This window comes from Rhincodon typus, chromosome 3, assembly GCF_021869965.1.
Source record: "Rhincodon typus isolate 14 chromosome 3, sRhiTyp1.1, whole genome shotgun sequence".
NCBI classification, from domain to species: Eukaryota; Metazoa; Chordata; class Chondrichthyes; order Orectolobiformes; family Rhincodontidae; genus Rhincodon; species Rhincodon typus.
Window position 1 is genome coordinate 88593939 of NC_063334.1, and position 25000 is coordinate 88618938.

Sequence of the window (25000 nt, forward strand, 5' to 3'; positions counted from 1 at the left end):
GAACTTAAAGGTGAATATTTTTGGATTTCACTTTAGTTAAGCCACGAATCTAAGCCTTAGTATAGATTCTAAGAGGACGTGGAGAAGTTTCCTGTCAAAAGAGATGATTTCTCTGCCAATTCATTTGATGAAACATTTGAACCTAAAGAAAAGAACAGAACTGTTCATAGACAGCATAACGAGAACCATCTGCCCTTTGGATTTTCATGAACAGGCGATACCACTTGCCGTTCACCTGTAATGTCTCATATCAGAAAAAAGTCAACAAATAGTTGAGTTCAGCAGCTTTTGAAAACACGTTTGTGCTCACAGTTGAAGACTATTTTTTCTGGTGGATTTGAAACATTAATGCTTTTGATCCTTCTTTAACTTTTTGCATGCATCTTGTTAGAAACATCTCTAAGAAGGCAGTGACCATAGAAAATGCAAGTAAAAGTAAAGATTATGGGATCTCAATTCAGTTGAAAAAAGGTATGTCTGTTAAAGAACCGTTTGTCTATTTAAGTGTGATATGGAAAAGGCTGGGAACTACTGGTCTACAGGCCCTCAACAGTAGCTATATGGTGGGACGCCATGCAACAAAGGCGGTGCATCAATCATGAGTGACATTAATCTTGATGTAGATTGAGATAGTCAGATTAGCGATGAAGCTATGAGAACGAATTTGTAGAGTATATTTGGGACAGTTTCCTGGAACAACATGTTCAAGTCCAAGCAAGGATCAGGCTATTTTGAATCCAGGGACGTGTAATGAGGCAGCCTTAATAGATTATGTCAAAGTAAAATTTCCCCTTGGAAAGGCACCATAACATGGTAGAATTTAGCATTCACTCTGAAGGATGAACTTGGGTTGGAAACACCTACTTAAATAAGAATAATTATAAAAGAATGAAGGCAAAGGTGGTTGCAGTGGACTGGAGAAGGAGTTTAACAGCAAAGACCGCGAAGAATAAAGACAAAAATATTTAAGAAAATAGTTCATGGCTCACAACAAAAGTATTATTTCAGTGAGGAAGTGGGATTCTAGGTAGGGGATAAGCCAACCATTGTTAACTAGGGAACATAGTGAAAGAAAACATATACAAAATGCATATACAAATTTGAGCTAAGTCACAGAAGAGTTTTTAAAGACCAAGAGATAACTTCTCAAAAAAAAAAGATGGAGAAAAAAAAACTTTGAGGATAAACTTGCAAGAGAGATCAAGATGATAGCAACAGCTTTTGTGAAGATATAAATAAAAGGAAGAAAGAGAAGCCAATGTAAACATATGCTCCTTAGAAAATAAAGCTGGGGAAATAACGGGGATGCAGAAAACGGAAGAGGAGATGAATAAGCAGTTTGCATCAGTGTTCATAGTATAATGCACGAATAACAATCCAAAATTATTAAATAATCAAGGGACAAAAAGGAGAAAAGGAAATAAATAACTACTAGAATGGAGTAAAAAAAAAAGCTAGATAAACCAATAGGGCTGAAGACCGATAAGTCCCCTAGACCTGACAGGAAGCATCCTAGGATATTAAAGGAGTGTGAATACATTGGTAGTAATTTTCCAAGCATCCTTAGATTTTGGAAAACTACCAATGTACAGCTTTATTTAGAAGGAGACCAAAATAAAAAAGGTAAACATGCACCATTTAGCTTAATGTCTATAATTGGGAAAATATTAAAATCCATTATAAAGAATATAATAGCAGAGCATTTAGAAATATATAATACGATGGGAGTCAGTGTGGCTTCACTGGGGGAGATATTGTGCCCAACAAATTTATTGGATTTTTTGGAGACATAACATGCAGGATAGATAAAGGGGAAGCAATGGATGTAATATATTTGGATATTCAGTAGGCATTTGATACGATAAGAGCTCATGGTGTTGGTTGCATTATATTAGCATGGGCAGAAGAGTGTCTAACTAATAGAAGATAGAGAATTGGGACATGGGGGACATTTTCAGGATGGAAACCTGCAAATATTAGAGCGCCACAGGGATCAGTGCTGAGGCCACAATTATTTTCAATATATAGTAATGACTTAGATGAAGAAAGTGAATGTACAGTAGTCAAGTTTACAGATAACAAAAACTAATAGATGGGGAGACAGGTGGTGAAGATGATAAAGTCTGCTGAGCGATAAACAGGTTAAGCAAGTGGGCAAAATCTTGATATATGGAATATGTGGGAAAATGTGAGGTTATGCACTTTGGAAGGAAGAATAGAGGAATTAAATGTTATTTAGCTAGAGAAAGACGCAAAATGCTATTGAACAGAGGGATTTGCAAGTCCTTGTTCAAGAATCACAAAAACCTAGCATCCAAATTCAGCAGGTAATTATTGAAGGCAAATGGAATGTTGGCTTTTATTTCAAAGGGAATGGAGAATAAAAGCAGGGCAGGTTTTGCTAAAGCTATACATGACACAAGTCAATCCACACCACGGCTTAAATACTGTGAACAGTTTTGTGGCCCTTATCGAAGGAGTTGATATTGGCATTGGAGGCAGTCTACAGAAGGTTTATTAACCTGATACCAGGTGTGGAGTTTAGAAGAATGGGAGATGACCTTTTTGAATTATTCAAGAACCTTAGGGGACTTGGCAAGGCAGAAATGGAAAGCTTGTTTCCCCTTGTTGGCAAGTCTAGGACTAGATGGGATAATCTCAGAATAAGGGGTTGCCCATTTAAGACAGAGATGAGGAGGGATTTCTTCGGAGGGTAGGGAATCTGTGGAATTCTTTATTGTGGCTGGCTGGTGAGACTGGGTCATTAGGTACATTCAAGGCTGAGACAGACAGAGTTTTAAGCAGTAAGGCAACCGAGGGTTATGGGGAAAAAAAAACATAAACATGGAGTCAAGGATCATCAGATTGGCCACAATCTCATTGAATGGTGGAGCAGACTTGATGGGCTGAACAGCTCACTTGCAGTCTGACACCCATCAAGCCTTACAAACTTTTAACTACCCTTTGCCATCGCCTAATAAACAACTCAGTTTGAAAATAATTCAGGAATGACCTGGTACGGTTCACAATGCTCACATCTTATGAAAGAATAAAGATGGAAAACAAGTGTTGCACACGTTGAAAATACCTCAGTGGGTTCTGATGAAAGGTTATTGATCTGAAAAATGAAGCTGTTTCTCTCTTCATAGATACTGTCACACTTGCAGAGCGATACTCCTCTGCAACTAGAGAGTATCCATGCAGAATGAGCATAAATCAGCCCCTTTGGATCACCATTTGTGCACAACCATAGAAAACATATGAATGACCAAAGGGCTTGTACACTTACAGAAATAGACTGCAGATAACAAAAACTCAGGGATATGCAACTGCTTGAGTTTTTGAGTATATTCCATTCTTATTTTAGAAAGATTCTAGTTTTGCAACCTCTTGTTCCGGAGATATTAGTTAAGGACTTACAAAGGCAGTTTGATGATAAGTCATTTCTGCAGTCCAGGCAATTTTAATTATCCAGTGCATAGAAAGTAAGACAATGAAGTTGGTTTCACCTCCACATATTAAAAAAAAAACAGGAGGAACGCTGCAAGAACTTCATAAGTTGGATCAAAGCAGCACAAGATATGAAAGACACCATGGTTATAAAGCAATGCAAATTTTCACTAGGGAAGACTCACCCAAAATGATACTAAACATCCGTGGATTGAGAATAGCTGGACAAATCAACCGCAAGAAAACAAACCCACTACAGCACGAAGGAGAAAAAGAGAAAACAAATATTAAATACAATTCAACAAATACATTGTTGCAGAGAAGGAAAACTTCAATGCATGACAAGCACGCTTTTAATGAAAGTAATAATTTCCAGATAAATGAAACTGACAAAATAACATGTCAACATACTCTCATTTTTTCAATCTCCTCAAATTCTAGATAAAGTTAATGCAACAGTGTCTTGGAGGTTAAAATTGTGATTAAAACAAAGGTTCATTGATAGGTTTGTTAGGACATTGAAGTAGAAGATTTTAGTACCAGTATTAGTATATTAACAAATTCAAACGTTTAACGTAAACCGATTGAAGTTTCAGACTTTAGAAAACAGAGATCAAGAGAGAAAAGCACAACTAATGCTGCATCCAAGGATTTAGCAAGCTATACAGATAAACAGTAGTCAATGCAATTTAACACGCAAGGATATCAAAAGCATTGTATATTGACATGATCCTAACATAGACTGTTAAGTGGAACGAGAAATTAAGGTCTCAATGACCTAAGCAAAGAATCACACATGATTTCATGTTTGAAGACTTTTACTTTGACAAGCTAAGATCAGCATCAACTGAATATTACTTAATAACTAAATAATATGTTAAACTGCAGAAAAGGTAATCCCTAGCATATTTTTTGGAGGTGGGTGGAGCAGCACCTGCTACTGGATGGCCACCTACAGGCAGCTGAACTACCTTCACTGAGCTCAGAATTTAGATGTTGAATTGAAGGACCTATGAGATCGAGGGATCTCTAAAATCCTGTTCAAGTCACAACTACCTTCTTGATGGTTTCAGTTATTGATTAGCATTATAACAATGCAATTTGAAAGATTTCTCTGAAGAGCTGTGACTTATAATTTATAGAATTAATTAATCTTTAAATTCAGTAAACTCAGATAATTAAGCAAAATTGGGAAAAATAAGATTGCATGTCATGTGACCACAAAAAAATGCACTTTTGTTTAAAAAAATCCATTTGGTTCTTTGGCAAATGTCCTTTAAAGAAATTTTCAATGTGTACACAGTTTAGCCTAAGTGTCTCCAAATGGACAGCTCTTAACTTTCTAGTTTATCCACGTAGAGAACACTCATCTCTATCCACATGGATAAGGAGAACCACCAATTCGACTGGGACAACACCAAGATCCTGGTACAAGCAGAGACAAGCACGGGAGTTCCTAGAAGCCTGGTACTCCACAAAGAAAGCCATCAACAAACACGTAGAAGTTGACCCCCATATACACACCATTGCGAAGGAAAACCAGAAGTGAGGTGATCCAGCTCAACGGATTCCAGAGTTTAAATACCAGATGGGAAAACACAACGGCACTTCAGCGGAGGCCGCACTGATGATGTTACCCAGCAGGGTAATGAAACGTCTGCGGAACAACAAACCAGCTCGGCCAGCCAACAAACTACAAGATTTCATCTCCTTATTGAGCAGGAAAAGATTTTTGTTTTAAACGAAGTACTTAAAAATGATGAAGTTGATTAAGTTGAGAATATTTTACTCTATCTCTTGGAGAAATAGACAGGATAAGCTTTAATGAACTAACTTATTCTGCCACCAGCTAAATGGATCTTCTGTTGTTTTTGTTTACAAGTTACCACAAATGTTATAAGATGACAGCAATGTCAAGAATTTGATCAGACCTTAGAGAAACAAGGAGAAATTAATCCCTTCTGTTGACAGCTGTTCATTTAAAATTCAATAGATTGCTCTTGCATTGCTAAATGTACACTTTGGACATGGCTAAAGTTTTAAGTTTCTAGATTTACAGATATGATTAGAGGTTATTAACTCATTGGGCTACTGACCAGAATCACAACGTTTATTCTGTTTTTAAGAAACACGAGGTACTGATATCGCAACAATGGACCAAAAAGTCTTGCAAATTCAAGGATTTACCTACAGACATTGGATTTGGACTACAGGCTTTGCCTAAAGTGTTTGAGAACAAAAGTTACCTCTAAACATTACAAGCACTTGTCTCCTGATGTCAAAGCACTGTTAAAATCACCAAGCCAGTGCTTAATTGTTTTTGTAACTGGAACTGACAAAGTAACTTTTTCTTTTAAAATTTATAACCACCTGAGAAACTGGGGCCATGCAGGGGAGGTTTTCAATATAAGGTTTTCAGGAAAGGTTGTATATCACAGAAAAGGAGGAGGAGTGATGGTATTAAGGAGCTCATTGCAATGCCGGATAAAGTGGCTGTCCCAGATTAGTCAAGGACAGAACTAGTTTGACAAGAGCAAACCAACAAAAAAGGTGCAATTGCATTGTTTGGTGTACTTGAAAGGTTACTGTTGTATTTGCCCATGGCTGAATATGACAAAATAGCCAGTAGGGATTTTCTTTTTAACTGACACAGACAATGAAAAGAAATTTTAGCTGATGTAGCACTTCAAATAGTTTAAATCATGGCCTTCACAGCCAGACAGACAACAAAATGTCTCCGAGTCTTGGTAAGATGGGACTAGAATGCAAACAGTAAGACTCTGAAAATGCAGCTCAGATGAAAACCATTTGATTTGAGATTTCTGATTTTTATATGAAGTAGAAAAGTAAAGCTTGACCTACCTGGGATAAGGCTTTTTAAATAATTATAATTAGAGTAGACATATTTGTAGAAGGAGTTTAAATTTATTAGATATTGGGGAATTAAATTTCTGAAGGCAGTTAGCTTTGGACACAAAGACTAATTTTGATAAATGCCCTTGAAGAAACTTTCTTCTCCATCAGCAAGAAAATTAGAACAAAAAGATATAAACAAGATAACCTCTTAAGAATACCAAACAACAAATAATGTAGCAAGGGAAGGCAGAAACAATTTTGAAACAGGAACACTCTGACCGCAAGATAATAAATAACTGTCACTCTGCAAGTCAGATAAGAGGGAAGCTGTTAGTTAAACCTAATACTATGGTCCTGTGACAAAGCTCTGTATAACTTTATAAGTAACTTTATATTAGAGCTGATATTATAACAATTGGTAGAAATTAACATCCTTTTTAATCTTCTGTACCAAGATCAGCAAGGGATATGAACTCCATGACAGAATTTGAAAAGTCATTAGTAATAAGCAAATGTACAATGCAGCTGGCAAACGTCCCTTCCTCAACATAACATTCATTGTTGGAATGTGGTCAATATTCGTAAGAGTCCAAGCACAGACGATAGGGGATCTGGAAAACATCACAAGATGATGGGAAGACCCATGAAATCATCCATTATTGATCGTGTATTCACAGGATTGGATGTGTAAGTCAGAGGGGATGTGGCAAGCAATAATGTCAATGTTGCATGTAACACGGTATGTATAAATATCATACACTTTATTGGGAAAGGTAGAGTGTCCCTGACCTCCAAACTGAGCTGCGATTAAGAGGGCAACTGGGCCCCACATGAAAGTGAGATTCGGAGTGGTCTGTGGCCTCTCCCACGTGTGGTAAAAGAGCTCTGAATAAAGAATGATTTGTGCTACTGACTAAGGGACTCAGACTCCTCTTTAAAATCCCTCCCCAACAGTCACAAACTCATGGGAAGGATGTAGAGGAACAAATTTGCAATAGAGTTGCACAGTAATAATAGGGGAAGTTTAATTATCTGAATGTAGACTCTGATGGTAATTGTACAAAAAGCAGAGAGGGGTAAGAATTCCTGCAGTGTATAATAGGAGAACTTACTCAATAGCAATTACATGTTCAAAGGGAAAAGCAGCGCTGCTGGACCTGGTTCTCGATGTACTTGGCCAACAGCATTTCCAAGTGTCAATGGCAGAACATTTAAGGGATGGTGACAATGGAAACAGGTAAGGAATAAATCAAAGTAGGAAGAACTAATTGGGAGAAAGCCAACTTCAATGGTTTAAGAATGGATTTGAGTTGAATAAATTGAAACTAACTGTTGGTTTGCGGGGGGGGGGGGTTGAAAAACAATAGCTGAACAATAGGCTACCTTCAAAGAAGAGATGGTTTGATGACAGTTCAGGTATATTTCCTGGGAAATGAAAAGTAGGGAAAGCAAATCCAGAGCTCCCTACATGGCAGGTAAAAATTATGAGAAAAGGAAAATTTTGCTTAAGCCAAAGGTTCGGAGTGGTGGTCAAAAAGCAATAACCGAAGCAAAAAGAGAAATGGATAGAGATCGGCAGCTAATATAAAAAGATATCCCAAAGTTTTCTACAGGGTTACAGATATTTTAAAAATGTCATGAAAGGAGAAATAGGGCCAATTAGGGGTCATAAAATGAATCTACATGTGGTCAAATGTAAGTTAATTAACAAGGGCTAGCATGGATTTATGAAGGGAAGATCAGTTTAATTCAATTTGGAGTTATTTGAATTGAGATTTGTTTAGGGGAGAGTTGTTGACTGCGTGTACATGAACTTCCAGAAGGCATTTGACACAAATGAGCAACGGTAGAGGTAATGGAAATAAAGCAGCAGCAGATTAGGGCTTTTATGGTATAGTGGTAGTGTCCCTACCTCTGACCCAGGAGGCTTGGTTCAAGGCCCACCTGCTGCAGGGGTATGTAATATCTTTGAACAGGAGCAGCAACATGAATACAAAATTGGTTGAGGAACATTGTTAATACATCATTTCAGGCTTGGGAAGACTTGTAATGAAGTTTCCCAAGGATCAATTTGGAATCCTTGCTTTTCCTAATATCTCTAGACCTTAATGTGAGGGGCACAAAGTCAAAATGTGTAACTGAAACAACACTTCGAATCATTATAAAAATTGAGAGAAAGGTAATGTATAACTTCAGGAAGGCAGAGAGGAGCTGGGGGAAAGGCAGGAAGTGGCAGTTTAATTTGAATATGGAAAAGTGAGAGGTGATATATTTATTCTCCATGTTCTTTATACAAAAATGAAAATGGAAATGAGTAGAACTCCAAAGGATGTGCAGACGCACAGGAACTAGGTACAAAGGTACATAAGTCATTAAAGATGGGGTAGGGCAGGACAAGTGAGTAGTTATTAAAGCATGCAGTATCCTAGGCTTTACTCAGAGGTGCACAGAATACAAGAGCAAAAAGATTATGTTGAACATGTGTGAGACAGGTGGAGCACTGTGTTCAGTTCTGGCTGCTGCACTTTAGAAAAGATGTGAAGGCATTGGAGAGTGCATAAGGGGTTTACGAAAATCGTTCCAAAGATAAAGAATTTCAATTCTGAAGATAGATTATAAAAATTTCCTTCGATAAGAGAAGGCTGAGCGTAGATCTGTTAGAAGTATTCAAAATCATGATGGATCTGGACAAAGAAAATGTTTCCATTCTTTAAAGGATTGAGAAAAAGATGGTGAAGATCCATACTTTTTAATAAAAGAAGCAAAAACTAAAACCAGGAAAAACATTTCATGCAACAGAACACACTGCTGGAGAATGGCAGAAGCAGACATTAGGCAAAATGCTCATTTGGAAAGTTGGAGCAGACATGACGGATCAAAAACTTTTTTTTTACACTGTAACAATTCTGTGATCGGGCTGCAACAGCATAGGCAGAGAGTCTGTAATTCTGAATGCTAATGACGAAAGCAGAATGTTTGTTGCTTCATATGTAACAAATCAAGTGAGATGCATGGTGAAGTTGCACTGAAGAAAGGACGGACTACTTGAAAAACTAATTAATGCGGTCTGAAGAGAGTCAGCATAACTTGAATGATCAAGGCACTGACACTGAGAAAATAAGTTTAGTCAGTCAAGTTAGTAACGGTAATAGGAAATAAAACAAAATTTAGATTTGAACAATTAAAGACTTGAGAGTAAGAACAGGTCATAAAAAAAAATTCACAGGACGGGTACAGGTAAAGGGAGAGCTGGACTGTTTAGTCCATGCACAATACTACTTTAACATTTTTGATTGAAATGATCTACAAACGTAAAAACATGGAAAACCTGCCTCACTCCCAGGCTAGAGAAGAAAACAAACGATCAAGGATAACAATGAATAAGGAGCTTGGAAACTTTTGGACTATGAAAGAGTGGGCATTAACAATGCCTAAAGATGACAACAGAACATATGGCTGGAATAAATTTTGAAACAATAGATAGGGCCTCAAAATCACACAAATAGTAATATGGAATGCCCTAAGTACATCCCAAATCAAATTTTTAAAAAAAGTTCTTGTGCAAAGACCTGATGTGATACTGAACTATAATCTACATCATGAAATGTTACCAATGCCATTATGTTTAATGGGATTAACTGGTGTGATAAAATACAAGGAATCTGTATTGTTTCGATTATATAGCTGAGCACTTGTTCTTACAGATGCTCGACCAAACCATAAACCCAGAAACAATACTACATGCCCAAATGCAAAAAGATCAGCAAAACCACAGTAATATACATGGCCATACAGAACTCATCACAATATTGTAGCTACTAAGATCACATGGCAATTAATTTTTGGATAGGCTTGTCAATGCTGTCTCATACAGTTAATCTGCAACTTGCTTTTTTTTCTCCAAAATAAGACACAAGTTGTTGTTGTTAACTTACTGATCAATTCAAAAAAGCAGCAACATGAAATAGCTGTTTGAAATAACAAATCACAAAAAATAATTCACAAAATATTATTACCTCACAACTCTAGTTCTCATTGTGGGATTTTCCGGCCATTTCTGCTGGACAGATTTTTGTAAACATCCGTAAATGTATCTTAAAGCCCTGTGGATATATAAAACATTGCAATAATACATCAAGGTTTGTATGGATTTCAAAAACCCTTATTTAAAAATCACGGAGTATAATTTTACATTCTTTAAAGATTGTGATGTTTCACATTATTATTTGTTTAGGATGAAGTTGAAAACCATTGTGTTAGTTCTTCCACTGTAAACATCATAAACTATATCAAGCCAATGGATACAAATCCGATCTTAAACAGGAACTTGCTGTCTGCAATCTTTATTATTCAATCCTTACCATATATGATAGAGATATTAAAAATATGGACTTCATTCTTTGAAAAATGGTACATCCTAGGTACTGTGAAATCACAGGCAAATTCAGATAACTCAAAACCTCTGGGTGTGGCAAAGTTGTCATCTATTCCCATTGGCAGAATAGAAAATTTAGTAGATGACATCAGTGATAAGCCAAAGGTCTGGACTGGTAACTGCATTGGTTGAACTCTTGCATATGCTTGTTATCATGACCACATCAACCAGAGTTAGGCTATGCCAAAGCACAAAATCTGCAAAGTAACTTAATGCCTGTAATGACTGTAAAGAGGTTGGCCAGCTGGACCAAATAGAATATGAATTCCGAGTGGACCAGATTAACAGCCCCAATCAGGGATACTTGGCTGACACAAAAAGGGTCAGGGAAAGTGAGGGCTGAATGCCTGATTAAGTTGAGGCAGTTCTATGTCAAAGCGTCTATTGCAATGTTTTATATATCCACAGGGCTTTAAGATACCTTTACGGATGTTTACAAAAATCTGTCCAGCGTTTGTAAATAAAGGGCGATTGGTGATGGGATGCTGGCCTCCCATCAGAGGCCAAGGGCAGTGATAGAGGGCTGTTTTTTGGACAGAAATGCAGGGTGGGAGTTAGTACACAGAAGGAATTTTAATCATGAGGTTTCTCTGTAACACTCAATTACCAATATTGATCAAGAATACATCTATCTCAGCCTTCAATATAAACAAGGACCCTGCAACCACAGATCTCTGTGGCAGGGAATTCCAAACACTGTCAATCCTCCAAAAGAAGAAATTTCTTCTCATCTCAGTCTTAAATTGGTGCCACTTTATTCTGATACTCTACCCTCTGGTCCTAGGCTCTCACGAGTGGAAAGGAGCCCAAGAACATGGTTAAGTTTGTATAAGAGCATTCTTAATGACTGGCAATGATAAACTGCAGTAAATGGAAAACTTCAACCTTCTTTTACACTTCCCTCTCTTACTAAAATTTCACGTTTTGACTATTGAACCCAACTTCAGCCCTCTCTTTATGGATGGTGGAAGTAGTCAGATCTCTTCGCTTACTACCCTATTCAAATTTTAACAGTACTTGAGATCTTTAGATATTTGTATCCATAATGTACAGCTACATATTTTGATACTTACTGAGGCAATTCTTCTGCAGCCATGAAAATCTTCTCCACCAGTTCTGACAGGAGAGCCAAGAGGTGTGCCAGATTAGTGTTTACATCTTCATTTTTTTCAAGTTTGGAAGGATTTAGCTGTAATTAGAGGCAGAGTCATAGAATATCACAGCATGTAAAAAGGCCCTTCAGCCCATTGTGTTCTCAATGGTCATCAAATACTATCTACTCTCGTCCAATTTTTTTTAGCACCTGGCATATAGTCTTGTATGCTATAGAATTTCAAGTGTTCATCTGAATACTTTTTCCAACTTCCAAATACCCAATACCCTCCAGATAAGAAAAATTCTTAAATCCCCTCCGAACCACCTGCCCCTTGCCTTAAATCTATGCATCTGGCTTTTACCCTTCCAGTAAGGGGTAAAAGTACAACCGTAATATCTTAATTCACAGGCCTAGGTCACTTCCTCAAATTTGTTCACACATGATCTCTCTGTGCAAAGTATGCTGTGTATCCTTGATTAATCCTGGTGTCTCTAAATGGAAGATAAATTCTGTTCCTCAGAATATTTTTTCCAATTTCCCTATTAATGATGATGTCTGAAGCACTGGCCAGAGATACCTGGTTTATTGCTACCACTCTTCTTGAATGATGGTACCATATTAGCTGTTTTCCAATCCTTTGGCATTTCTCCTGTGTCCAGACAGGATTGAAAATTAATGTCTGGGTGCCTACAATCTCCCTCTCCTCCCACACAGGGTTAGGATATATCTCGTCTCGACCTGGGAATTTATCCAATTTAACGTTTGCTAAACTTGCCTACAGCTCCTCCCTCTCAATGCTAATTTGTTCTAATTTATCACAATCTCCCTCCATTATTTATAGACGTACATCATTCTTCTCCACACTGAGTATAAATACAAAATAATTAAGAATAATTAATAGCTTACTTATTTAGTAAGTTGTGCTAACACACAAGTTGTACTATGGTCCCAAACGGGCCCTGCTCTTCCCCTGATTATCCTCTGGTCTCTAATATATTTATAAAACGCCTCTGGATCATCTTTTATTTTCCTCACCAGTGCTCTTTTCACTCCTTTTTTTCACTTAAGTAACTTTATGTACTTTCTATATGCCCCTAGGGGTCTGACTACCTTTTAGCCATCGATATGTAGCATAAGCTTCCTTTTCTCATCTTGTGCAACCTGTACATTTCATGGCACCTAGGGTTTCCAGTGCTGCACTTAGCCCACCCCCTTCATTTTCACAGGCCCTGCCGCTCACATTTCCTTCTTAAATGACTCCCACTGGTCCAATGCAGATTTCCTACAAGTGGCTGCTTTCAGTCCACTTTGGCTACGCAGTGTTCTAATATCAAAATTGGTCTCTCCCCAGTTCAAAACCTTTATTTCTGGTCCAACTTGATCCTTTTCAATAAAGACCTTAAAAACTTACACAGTTATGGTCACCACCACTGAAACGTTCCTCAACTGACACATTTACCACTTGATGGCTCCACTCCCCATAATTAGGCCCAACCCTGTTCTATACTTTTTTAAAAAAAAAACTTTTACTGAGTATTCCTACTCTAATGTGGCCTCCCTCGAGAAACCAGGCTCTTCCTTTTTCACTCCTCCATGTTTCACTCCCTAGCCCCTGTCTTCTCCTGGTCCTTCTTCGACTTTTGTGTGCCCCAACGTCTCTCTGCAAGTCCCCTCACAAGCGATTCACGCTTGGCAGTTGAGCGCCCGTGCCTTATGCAACAAAGCTAAACAAAGAAGACAGTTAACATTATACACAACTGCACTAGTCTGATTGGCGCACACCATCTTTGAACAAACAGAAACCATGAGCCACAAGATTCTCATGCGTACCTGGTTTTATCTTGAAGGTATGACATAATTTTAAAAAGTTTTGAACAAATGGGTACTCATCGTATGCAAATGTATGACAAGTAGGAGTCTCCCACAGTCCAGCAGGGGCTTTACATGCCTCAAAATTTATTGCTGTATCTCAATCCACTGACAGGAAATCAAGATTTTGCATCTTGTTTATCATGTTTCTGACTCTTGAGCGCCACAAAATGCCACATGACGTTTTCAACTAATGAATATTACTGCTTAACTCCTCAAAGGTATTACTTACATTATTTATATTGTATGCATAATGATAACCATTTAAGTATTCAAAATGAAGCTTAGAGTTGTGAAGTATTCAAAAGATCCAAGGCAATGTCTGTTTATTGTATACTAGTGATTTTGATGTTGAACTGCTTTTATACGCAGTAAAATGAGAAAAGGGAAGGAATTAACATTATATTCCCTAGGAGGAGACAAATATATATTCTAATCCTTCTTACTGAATTCATAGCTGCACCCCAGTATCTTACCTCACATGACTGTTTACTCTCCATTATCTTTAGAATAGTTTCTTTCAGGGCATGATGGATAAATGGTGTTGCAGTTGATTTCATATATTGTTCCATAAGTGTGCTTGCTAAGGTTGTGGCACGGAAGAGAGTGGTGGATTCATCTGAAGGAGGAGTCATGCAAATAAAGGTTAGAGATGCTACTGGAAGTACAGAAAAGACAAGCCGAGTACAGAAAACTGCATTCAATCTTAGATTAGATTTAGGCAGGTAAAACTACATCAAGCCTTTAACTCCAATAATGAACTTCATTAAAGGAAATTTGCACAGTGTAGAAAATAAACATTTTTATTGGCTAATACAGATTTTTGCCACCCAGCTTGACAAAAATTATTAAAAGCTTGAAGCTAAAAAATTCTAAACCACGACCAACACAATTATTGCAGCATACCATCCAACAACATTAATTCTTAGTCTGGTTGTCAAGGAATAGTCCAGGTAAACTATAATAATGTTTGATAACAATTTCTTCAGATTTGTACTTTACCACTTCAGCTACATATTCTAATGTTGTACAGGTTTTGTTAACTGCTATCCTATGTTTATTACACACAGATTCAAAGACTTCTAGGTTCCATTACATTGAACTTGTGGCTATCCAAATGTTCTTTATGGAAAATATGCACCACCAATTCACCTTTTCATATGCAACATTTAAGACATTTCTGTCATTATTCTTCTCATTTATATAGTATCCAGCTAATTCTGTAAACTCTAGGATGCCATCTCAGATTCCACTGTCAGTTCCAGTTAGATTTTTAGCTCTAACTGAGCTGCCTTCTTGAACTGCTGCACAATGGACTGCACAGTCCATATGGCATAGTATACCTACAATGCTATGCTGTTGGAGGGGAATGCCAGGCTTTTAACCCAGCAATATTTAAAGGAATGGCAATAAATTTCAAAGTAAGAATGCAAGTAGCTTGGAGGTGGTGGTATTCCCACGTTTGTGCTGCTCTTGTCTTTTTAGATGGCAGTGGTTGTGGGTTTGGAAAGGGCTATCTAAAAAGTGTCAGTAAACCTCTGCACTGCACACTACTTCTACTTTTACAAACTTCAAGACGATGACGAAGTAGGGCGTTCCAACTGAAGCTCCTCCTGTTTATATCCTGTTTTCTTCTCTGTTGTCCCCTTTTTAACCCCGTTTAGTGTCCTCTCCTGAAGTAGACGGGAGGCCTGGACCGGAGCAGGGATTGCCAGCGGGCAGGAGGTCCAAGTGGAGTGGCATGGTTATTGGACCACGTGTGGAAGCCTTCCATGCTGTCTACTGCAGGCTGTTTATGGAAAGACTGTAATGCTTAGCTTTTTAATTTTATTCTCATTTTTCTAACTTATACTAGGAACAATCGTAAGTAATATAACTTTTCCTTTCTTTTTTCCCCATTATTTCTGTATTTTGTATCTAAGATCTGTACCTAGGTACTTTGTACCCAAGATGACGCCATATGGGGCGGGGCGTCATTGTAAACTTTTCACTGTGCTTCTGTACTTCAGTACATGTGACAATAAAGGATATTCTAATTCTAATTCTGTTATCAGATGTTGTCAAACTTCTCCAGTGTTGGTAGAGCCAGACTCAACTTGCAAGTGGGAAGCATTCCATTACATTTCTGTCATGCCTTATAAATGTTAGACAGGATTTGGCGTGTTACTCATTGAAGATTTCCTAGCTTGTGACTGGCTCTTGCAGTCACAGTATTTGTGTGGCTGATCCAGTTGAGTTTCTGGTCAATTGCATTTCTCAGGGTGTTGAGAGCGGTATTAATGCCAATGAATATCAAGGAGTGATGGTTGGATTCTCTTTCACTGGAGATGACCATTGCCTGGCACATATATGGCAAGCAGGTTAGCTGCTATTTATCAGTCCAAGCCTAAACATTAGCCAGATATCGTTACCTTCCAACACAGACTGCTTCATTGTCTGAGAGATCATGAATGTGTTGGAGCAGTTTTAATGATGCACAAAGATTCCCAATTCTGACCTCATTATGGAAGGAAGATCATTGACAAAGCAGATGAAAACGAATGGGCCTAGGACACTACCCTGAGGAAATCCTGCAGTGGATACCCTGGAGTTAAGATGACTGACCTCCAACAAACACAACCATGTTCCCTTAATGCTAAGTATGACTTAAATCATTGGAGTGTTTCCAACCTGACTTGCACTCACTCAGTTTTGTTTGGACTCCTTGATGACTCACTCAGTCAAACGTGACCTTGATGTAAAGGGCAGTCGAACTCCCTTGTGTTTAGAGTTTAGCTCTTTTGTCCATGTTTGTACCAATGAAATCTGAGGCTGAACACTTCTGGTAGAATGCAAACTGAGCAGTCAGCAGGTTATTGCTAAGCAAGTGTTGCTTAATAGAATTGATGACTCCTCCTTTCATCATTTTACTAATGATTGACAGCAGATGGACGGGTAAGTAATTGCAAGATTGGATTTGTCCTGCTTTCATTATCAGGACATGCCTGGGCAATTTTCTACATATCGAGTAGATACTAGGTTTTGTAGCTGTATGTGAACAACTCGGTGAGGGGCATGGAAAATTCTGAAGTTCAAGTACTGTTGCTAGAATGCTGTTAGGACCCACAGTCTTAGCAGAATCCAGTGCCATCAGCCATTTCTTCATATCACATGCAGTGAACTGAATTGGTTGAAGACTGGCATCTAAGGATCTCTGGAGAAGGCAAGGATGGATCATTCACTCGACATTTCTGACTAAAGATTGTTAGAAATACTTCAGCCTCATCTCAGACTGACGTTACAGGGCCCCTCCATTATTGCAAATGGGGATACATGGAGCTTCTTCTGCCTGTTAGTTTTTTTTTTTTTTAAAAAGTGTCCAACACCATTCATGACTGGATTTGGCAGGACTGCAGAGGTTAGATCTGATCCACTGGTTGAGGAATTGATGCCAAGTCTATTGCTTGCAGCTTATGCTGCTTGGCACGCAAGTACTCCTGTGTCGTATCTTTTCCAGGTTAAGATTTCATTTTTAGTTATGTGCTATGCTGCTTCTGACATGCCCTACTGCACTCTAGACGTTAATAGGAATGTCAGGTCATGAGGTTGCAGCTTGTAGCTGTAAACAATTCTCCTGCAGCTGATGGCTCACAGCACCTCATGGATTATTGAATTATTAGATCTATTTGAAATATATACCATTTATCATGTTGTGTGGTACTATAATAAAAGAATATTCTCAATTGAAGAGGGGACTTCATCACCACAAGGTCTGTGTGATGGTCACTCCTACAATACTGCCACGGAGAGGTGCATCTGCAGACAGACTGAGAAAGATGAGTTCAAGTATGTTTCTCTCTCGTTAATTCCTTCAATACTTCTCGTTAATTTCCTTTAACATTCAACCAGTTTGGTCAGTAGTGGCATTGCCAAAGTACTCTTAGCGATGGACCTTGATGTCCCCCATCCAGAATATGTTCTGTACTCTTGCTAAGTGCTGCTCAACATGGAGGAGAAATAATTCACCAGTTGAGGGGTGCAGCACATGGTAAAATCAGCAAGGTTTCCTTGCCCATGTCATAAGACTTCATGGGATCCAGACACAGAATCAATGTTGAGAACACCTCCTTCCTGTCTGTGCACCATGTGCCACCATTTCTACTGAGTCTATCCTGCCAGAGAAACAGTACTACCCAGTGATGATGATGGTACTGTCTGGTACGTTGTCCAGACGGTATGATTCTGTGGACACAAAACCGTCAGGCTGTTTTTGACTAGTCTGTGAGACAGCTCTCCCAACTTGGCCATGAGATCCCAGAAATTAGTAAGGAGAATATTGCTGGGTTGATAAGGCTGAGCTTGCTATCATGATTTCCAGTGCCTTAGTCGATTGATTTCGTTCCTATGCCAAGAACTTTAAGCTGTTTGATACAACTAAGTGACTTGCGAGGCTATTTCAGAGGGCAGTCAAGAGTTAACTGCATTGCTGTGGTGCTGGCGACACATGTAGGCCAGACTAGGTATGGATGGCAGATTTAGTTAAAAAAGGACATTAGTGAAGCAGACGGATTTTTACAAGATTCAAAGCTGGCATTATAGATCCCAAGACAATTACCTGTGGGTATCTGGATTATTTGTCCATTGTCAATACCAGTATTTTATTGTCAATTATTTAATTACCACAGAAAAATCACTAACATGAGAGAGATGGGGCCATGCTTAAAGTGCAAGATTTACACACAGTAATATTTTCTCAGTGTAAGTACAAGAGTTTCTTACATTGCTGAGAGCACAAGCTAGTATTAGAGGGCAAATAATGAAGGCAGACAAATAGATGCCAGTCATCAATTATATTCACTTTATGGAATATCAAGTAGTGGCAGAAGGCATGATGTACAGAAAAGGTTAGGGCACTTGTACCATTCACAGAATGTTGTGTCCAGACTTGTGTTCCAATACTAGCTACACACTTAGATAAACATTGACAATGATGCTGATTTTCCAGGTATGCCTTGTTCATAAAATAAAACCAACAGCAAAATTGTTTGGTAAATTACTTACAACCAGTCTACTTTCAGTCATGATTTTATTAGACTCTTGGTCCAAGAATGGACTACACAATTGAATTTCCTAGTTGAGTGTCCTAATAGAATTAAAATCTATGGAAAGTAGGGGTAAACTCTCTACAGGAGTTCCTCAGAGTAGTGTCTTCAGCTGCATTGATCTTCTCTCCAATAAAGTCATAAGGGAATATTTATCCTGAGGGCCCCCATACTCTGGGGTGGTGGATTCAAGAATTCACATTCCTTTGAGAGAAGTAATCCCCCCACATCTCTGCAGGAATCTGCCACACTTTAGCCTAAAGCTCTAACCTCGAATTCTAGTGTGTTCTACACCTAATTGGGCAATCCCCTTTAACATCTTTCATAACTCAATTAGATCTCCTCTCATCCTTCTAAACTCTAGCAAGTACAGGCCCAAACTACTCAATCTCTCCTCATAAAGCGAGTCTTTCACAGAATGAGAATCCTGACAATGCGGAAAGAAGCCATTCGGCCCAGTGAGTCTATACCGACTTTCTAGAAGAGCCTCCCACCCAGACCCAACCTCCAACCCTATCCTCTAACCCAGAATTTTCCATAGCTAACCCTCCTAATCCCCACAACCCTGGACACTATGGGCAATTTAGAACGGTCAATTAACCCAACCCGCACATCTGTGGACTGTGGGAGTTAACTGGAGCACCAGGAGGAAAACCATGCAAACGCAAGGAGATCGTGCAAGCTCCACACAGACTTTCACCCAAGGCTGGAATCAAACCCAGGTCCACAGCGCTGTAAAGCAGCGGTGTTAACCATTCAGCTACCATGTCTGGAATTAGTCTAGGGAACATTCTCTCAACTGCCTCCAATGCAATGACATCCCTCCTTGACGAAGAGAATCAAAATTCTTTTAGTCATACAAATGGCAGATAAGGACCATCTTCAAAAGAAACCATCTACTCTTGATGTTCATGGGCATAACCAATGCTAAGATTTTCAACATCAACTTGCTGGAGATTGCCCCAATTAGAAACTTAACTCTGGCTTACTCTCCTCTACCAGCAGCTGAAACAATCACATCTTACACTAACGGTATTCATTGGGGGCAGAGAGTTTGCAAACTGCAAGGCACACTGCAGCAACTCACAAAGATTAGTTTAACTGTACCTATAAACACAATTTCAACAATTTAGTAGAACAAGGGGAGCACATATAAGTGAACATCACTAGTGGCAAGTTTGAAGTTACAGACCATTCTGACTTGGAACACCATCACCATTCCTTCACATGCTAGGTCAAATTTGGGAACTCCATTTATTATACCTGTGTTTGTACTTACAACAGAAAGACTTCAGTAGTTTAAGATGGGAAACACCACCACCTTCTCAAATGCAGTTAGGGATTAGCAATAATTGCTGATTGTTGCCGGTGATGCTCACAAAACAAGAACGAATTATGATGTGATCTGTGCGATTTATAGAATAATATATTAAATGTATCTTTAGGTTTGAACTTTTAGCTTTTGAATTAGCAACGTGTGGGTTTTCTGTGTGCCTTAAGTTAACAATTAACTTTTTTTAACTATTTCTGTCGCCACAGTGATTTATTTTAAAACAGTTTTTAAGGCCTAGCTTTGGACTTTTGTTCACTTTAGATTATTTACTTTGCGGGCTTACAAAACAATGGGGCCTCATGGGGTCTTAGATATTTTTGAATTGGTTATTTAAGCTTAGGAAAACACCCTCTCTCACATTTTTCCTTTGCTGTTTTACCTTGAGTTTTGAGCAGTCCTTGAGCATAGATGAAGGTGTCTGTAATGACCAGTGCTCTTGAGAAAGGATTGGTATAGTGAATTAGGTTACATGAAAATGAAAAGTTAATGATAATCTCAGAGAAGAACTGTTGGGATAAAATCCTGAAGAGATTACTTACAGCTGAAGGTCTTATCTCAGATGTATAACAGATCCAAGAAGAAGCTATCTGCAGTTCCAGTCTATACTTTAAAGTCACACATAACTTAAACCTACTGAGATGTTGCAACCAGGGACACTAGTGAGAGTACTGTAGAAATGGTGTTTTTGGGTACTACAGGAGTGTGTTTTTGGGTTCTGTACCAGGGGTCTTTTTGGATACTAAACAAAAGTTGTGTTTTTTTCTTTCAACATATAAAGGCGTGTTTTAGGACTAACAAGATTCTACTCTTGCTGTTCGCGAAAAATAAATCTTTGAATTTGTGTTGTAAGTAGATATTATAAATAGGTATATTCTGTTTCATCTTGATTTCTTTTGTGAAAGAATGTGTTTTATTTTAAAACAAAATTTGCATCATTGCCTACTTATGTCTCAGCAAGAGACCACCTTGTTAAAAACAAAACAAAATATGAGCTACCAAGCCAAGTTTCGATCTGGGATCTGACTTGTCCCGTAATGACATCAGCTGAGATCATAACAGAATAAAGAACTGAAGTTCATTGAGAAAGGAGATAAATTGCTTTCTTCAAAAATAAACTAGTTATATAAACATGGTCTTCAAATCAGGGTCCCTGAACTATACATGTCAATCTTTGATGCAGCATCAAACTGGATATTAGCTTTGAAGAAAATTAAGCCACATTAATTCAATGTTTTATAATTTTATATTGTGTCACGGGATACGGAAAGTTTGCAATTAATCTTATCATTAGTATTTACTGTTCAAAGTTTGTATCTCAATTAAAATATAGATCAAACTGTGTACCTTACATTACAAGAACAGTGGCCTCCATTCAGATAAGACCTATGCAACAGCAAGCTGTACCAGCACAATTGTCATTGTTAGGATTTATTCATAAAAGCAAATGGAATATTAAATTATAAAGTGGAAAAACTATTCATTCAAACTCACTCAATGTGCATTTTCTTTTAGTAACATCAACTATGATTCTCAGTGCTTTACAATCTAAATGTACATAATTAATTTATCGAATCCAAGCTACCTATAATGAATAGGTTAATGACTTAAGTATAATTGGCCTACCTTCCATACTAATTTCTCTGTCATTGAGTATTTGTAGTAAAAGTGATTCAAGTTTCTCATGCCGAAAAATTCTTAGTAAAATACTAGCCAGTAATGTCCGATCTTGACCACACACATGCGATAAGGCATTTATCACATGGAATTCTTTTTGAAGAATAAGCTACAAAAAAAAGTCAAACTATTCAAAATGTAATATACATTGATTTATTTTCATAGACTTGTAACAAATGCATGATTTCAAGAAAAGCATTTAAAGTTTACATAGACCTCTAAGTTCTACAGATCAACAATATAATGAGGCAAGTTAATCAAGACTGATTTGAAGATCTGATACTGGAAAGATTCCATCATACAAATTTGATGTCAGAAGCTGGCCACAAGACTGAAGTCCACCATGCTAGGCATGATTAAGCTGGCTTTCCAAAAGGGACCTGTGATTTAAATTTCTTTAAAGTGTGTTCCAGAATATTTCTCCTCCAATGTATAATGTTATCCCCATTTTTATTTGTATTACACCTAAAAATATTGTCCATAATTGTGTTTTTCCAGCCTTGTTTATTCAGATGCATTCCTGGATGACCTTCAAAGTCCCACCCTTTGTGAACTTGAGGTAATTAAGGCACTTGCTGCCCACAACCCAACAGACACCAAAATCCATTTTGTCCATCTCCACTGTGCTCATTGACCTACAGTGACTCCAAGTTAAGCAATTCTTGATACTAAAATTAGTATCCTCGTTTTCAAACCTTTCCATGACTTGAACCCTCAGATTCTTTGCAAGCTTCTTCAGTTTGACAATCTTCCAAGATACCTGTGATGACCCAATTCTGGAACGTATCCAATTTTAAGCATTCTACCATTGGTAGTTGATTCCTTCATCTGCCCAGGCCGTAACTCTGGGATTTAGATCTTAAAGCTGTCCACCTCTTTCTTCCTTAAAATCTATTTCTTTGATGAAGATTTTGACAACGTGACCTAATAAGCTTATGTGACTGAATACCATGTTTTTGATTTACAACACTTATGAAGTAACCTATGTCTGATTATGTTAAGGATACGCTATAAATGCAAGTTGCTAACACTGCTGCTACGTGTTGACGGGAAGACAATTTTTTCTTCTTTTCTCAGCTGTAATGTTAACATGGAATAAAAAACAGAAAGGACATTAAGTTGTTAGTAGGATGCATAAATAAAGTGTAGATTAATTTAATTTTTTATTGGATATCCACCTATGCAAACGCTGGCTGTGGTCACTGGGAATGACTGACTATCTTTCTTCTTCCCAATCCGGGAATACTTGGCCTTACCATCACACTAGTAAAATTAGCTAACTTTAAGGCTGCAACAACTTGCTTACTTTCTTGTTTTGGATAAGCTGCAACTTCTTCTAATTAATACATTTGGAAAATCTAAACAACTGCCTATCACTCTCCATTAAGTCAGTAGGCTGAGCAACAAAACCACCTCCTTATCCACCACTATCCCAATTTTTGAGTCACACTGTTCCTAGTTTACTCAATCTTGAGCTCAATTTCAAAAATATATCCTTGCCATCACAAAGACTATCTAATTTCACTACCATATCATTCATATTTACTGTTACTGCCATCTAGCACCACAACATTCTTGGAAATAGTCACCTCTAGACACAACAATTCAGATTACAGACAGTTCTAAAAATTGAAACATGTATCAATTGGTTGTGTGATTGAAAACCTTAAACTTGTTTTGATGTTTTGGCAACTAGCTTGAATCAGCCAATTAATTTAAACCAAGCACTTGGAAACTGAAAGCAAATTGAATTTCAATCTGATGGTGTTGACAACCGGGGACCAATCCTAGTATAAGAAATGGATGGGTCATCAAGGGTATATAAAAAAAAAAGAGGGCATCTGGAAAATCAGCAGAGACCCAACTGCCATCTGAAGGGGTGAGAGCAAACCCACCATCTGAGGAATAAATACCCAACTCTCACACAAAATCATTAAGCTCTCTAAAAAAGCACCATAAAAAAGGTACCACTGCACATCTAGCTAAGAGTCCTCACAGAAGAAATTACAGAGAAAACATCCGTGACAGAAGGATCAGCAGAAGAAAGGCAGAGCATTCTGGAAGACATATTTTGTGTGAATTTTGAGAGACTAAGTTTTAATTTATTGTTTTCTTATTACTTGGATTTATATAAGTGGAACCTGTGTTTATTGGAACAGCATACCAGTAGAATTTAGTTCAGTTAGGGAATAGTTAGTAGTTAAGGGGGAATTGTTCAGTTTGTTAGTAATTCTGTTAACTTATTCACTGTTAGGGTTAAATCAATAAATTGTTAATGGTTACTTATAAAGTGAGTATCAGGGATTCCTTTCATTTAACCCTTAACAGACTATGAGGGGCAAGACAAGCTTCTCTGGGTGTTTTGGGTTTAATTATAAGAACGGAACCTCTACTCCCACCATAACAGATTGGGGCTGGTGTTTTGGTTTAATTATCAGAGTTTTTCAACCTTTAACCTCCACTTCATAAAATAATGAAGTTAGTGACAAGTTTAAGTGGACCACCTAACCGTTTACTCAATCCTTGGCAGAGACCAAGTTCAACATAAACATACCTTCTTTCCATATTATCTAAAGTCTACATTGTTATCATTAATCGTAACTAAACAGTAGAATATTTGTACTATAGAGATCAAAATGTAGAACTGGTACAAGGAGATGAAGCAAAACACTGGAGATAAAAAGGGATTACACCATACAACCCAGGTCCGCTCTGCCATTCAAGGAATGGTTGAGCTTTGGCTTCAATAAGACTTCATCATTCCCTTTCAACACCCTATGCATATATCCTATGATTCTCTGACACAGCACAAATATTTTTAACAAATCTTAAATATAGCCAACAATGGAGTATTCACAACTCTCTGAAGCATTGCAAAATTCTAATTCTGAGTTAAGAAATGTTTCCCTCATCTCAGTCCTAAATGATCATAGACTTGTTGTTCTAGATTCTTAAGCCAAGGGAAAAATAATGTCTCAGTACCTACTTTGGAAAATCCCTTCAGAATGTATTGATCTTATAAAACTCCAGAGCACACAGGCTCAATTTACTCAGAATCTCAGATCCTCTAATCAGAAGAACCATAACACCATAAGATACAGGAACAGAATTTGACCAAACAGCCCAGTGGAGTCTACTCTGCCATTTGATCATAACTGATATGTTTCTCAAAGCCATTCTCTTACTTTTACCCTGTAACCCTTGAC

General features: G+C 37.9%; 1 protein-coding gene across 1 annotated transcript in view; it reads right to left on the reverse strand.

The window, feature by feature from the left end:
- The window catches only part of LOC109916106 (ras GTPase-activating protein 1-like), a 294682-nt gene that overhangs the window by 26108 nt on the left and 243574 nt on the right, over window positions 1-25000 (reverse strand). The window contains exons 17-21 of the mRNA XM_048619515.1: window positions 21744-21903; window positions 14183-14325; window positions 11815-11930; window positions 10323-10409; window positions 3636-3703 (exon numbers count right to left, since the gene is read on the reverse strand). Of these exons, the coding sequence (XP_048475472.1) occupies window positions 3636-3703; window positions 10323-10409; window positions 11815-11930; window positions 14183-14325; window positions 21744-21903 (574 nt within the window). The remainder of the gene's footprint in view (window positions 1-3635; window positions 3704-10322; window positions 10410-11814; window positions 11931-14182; window positions 14326-21743; window positions 21904-25000) is intronic.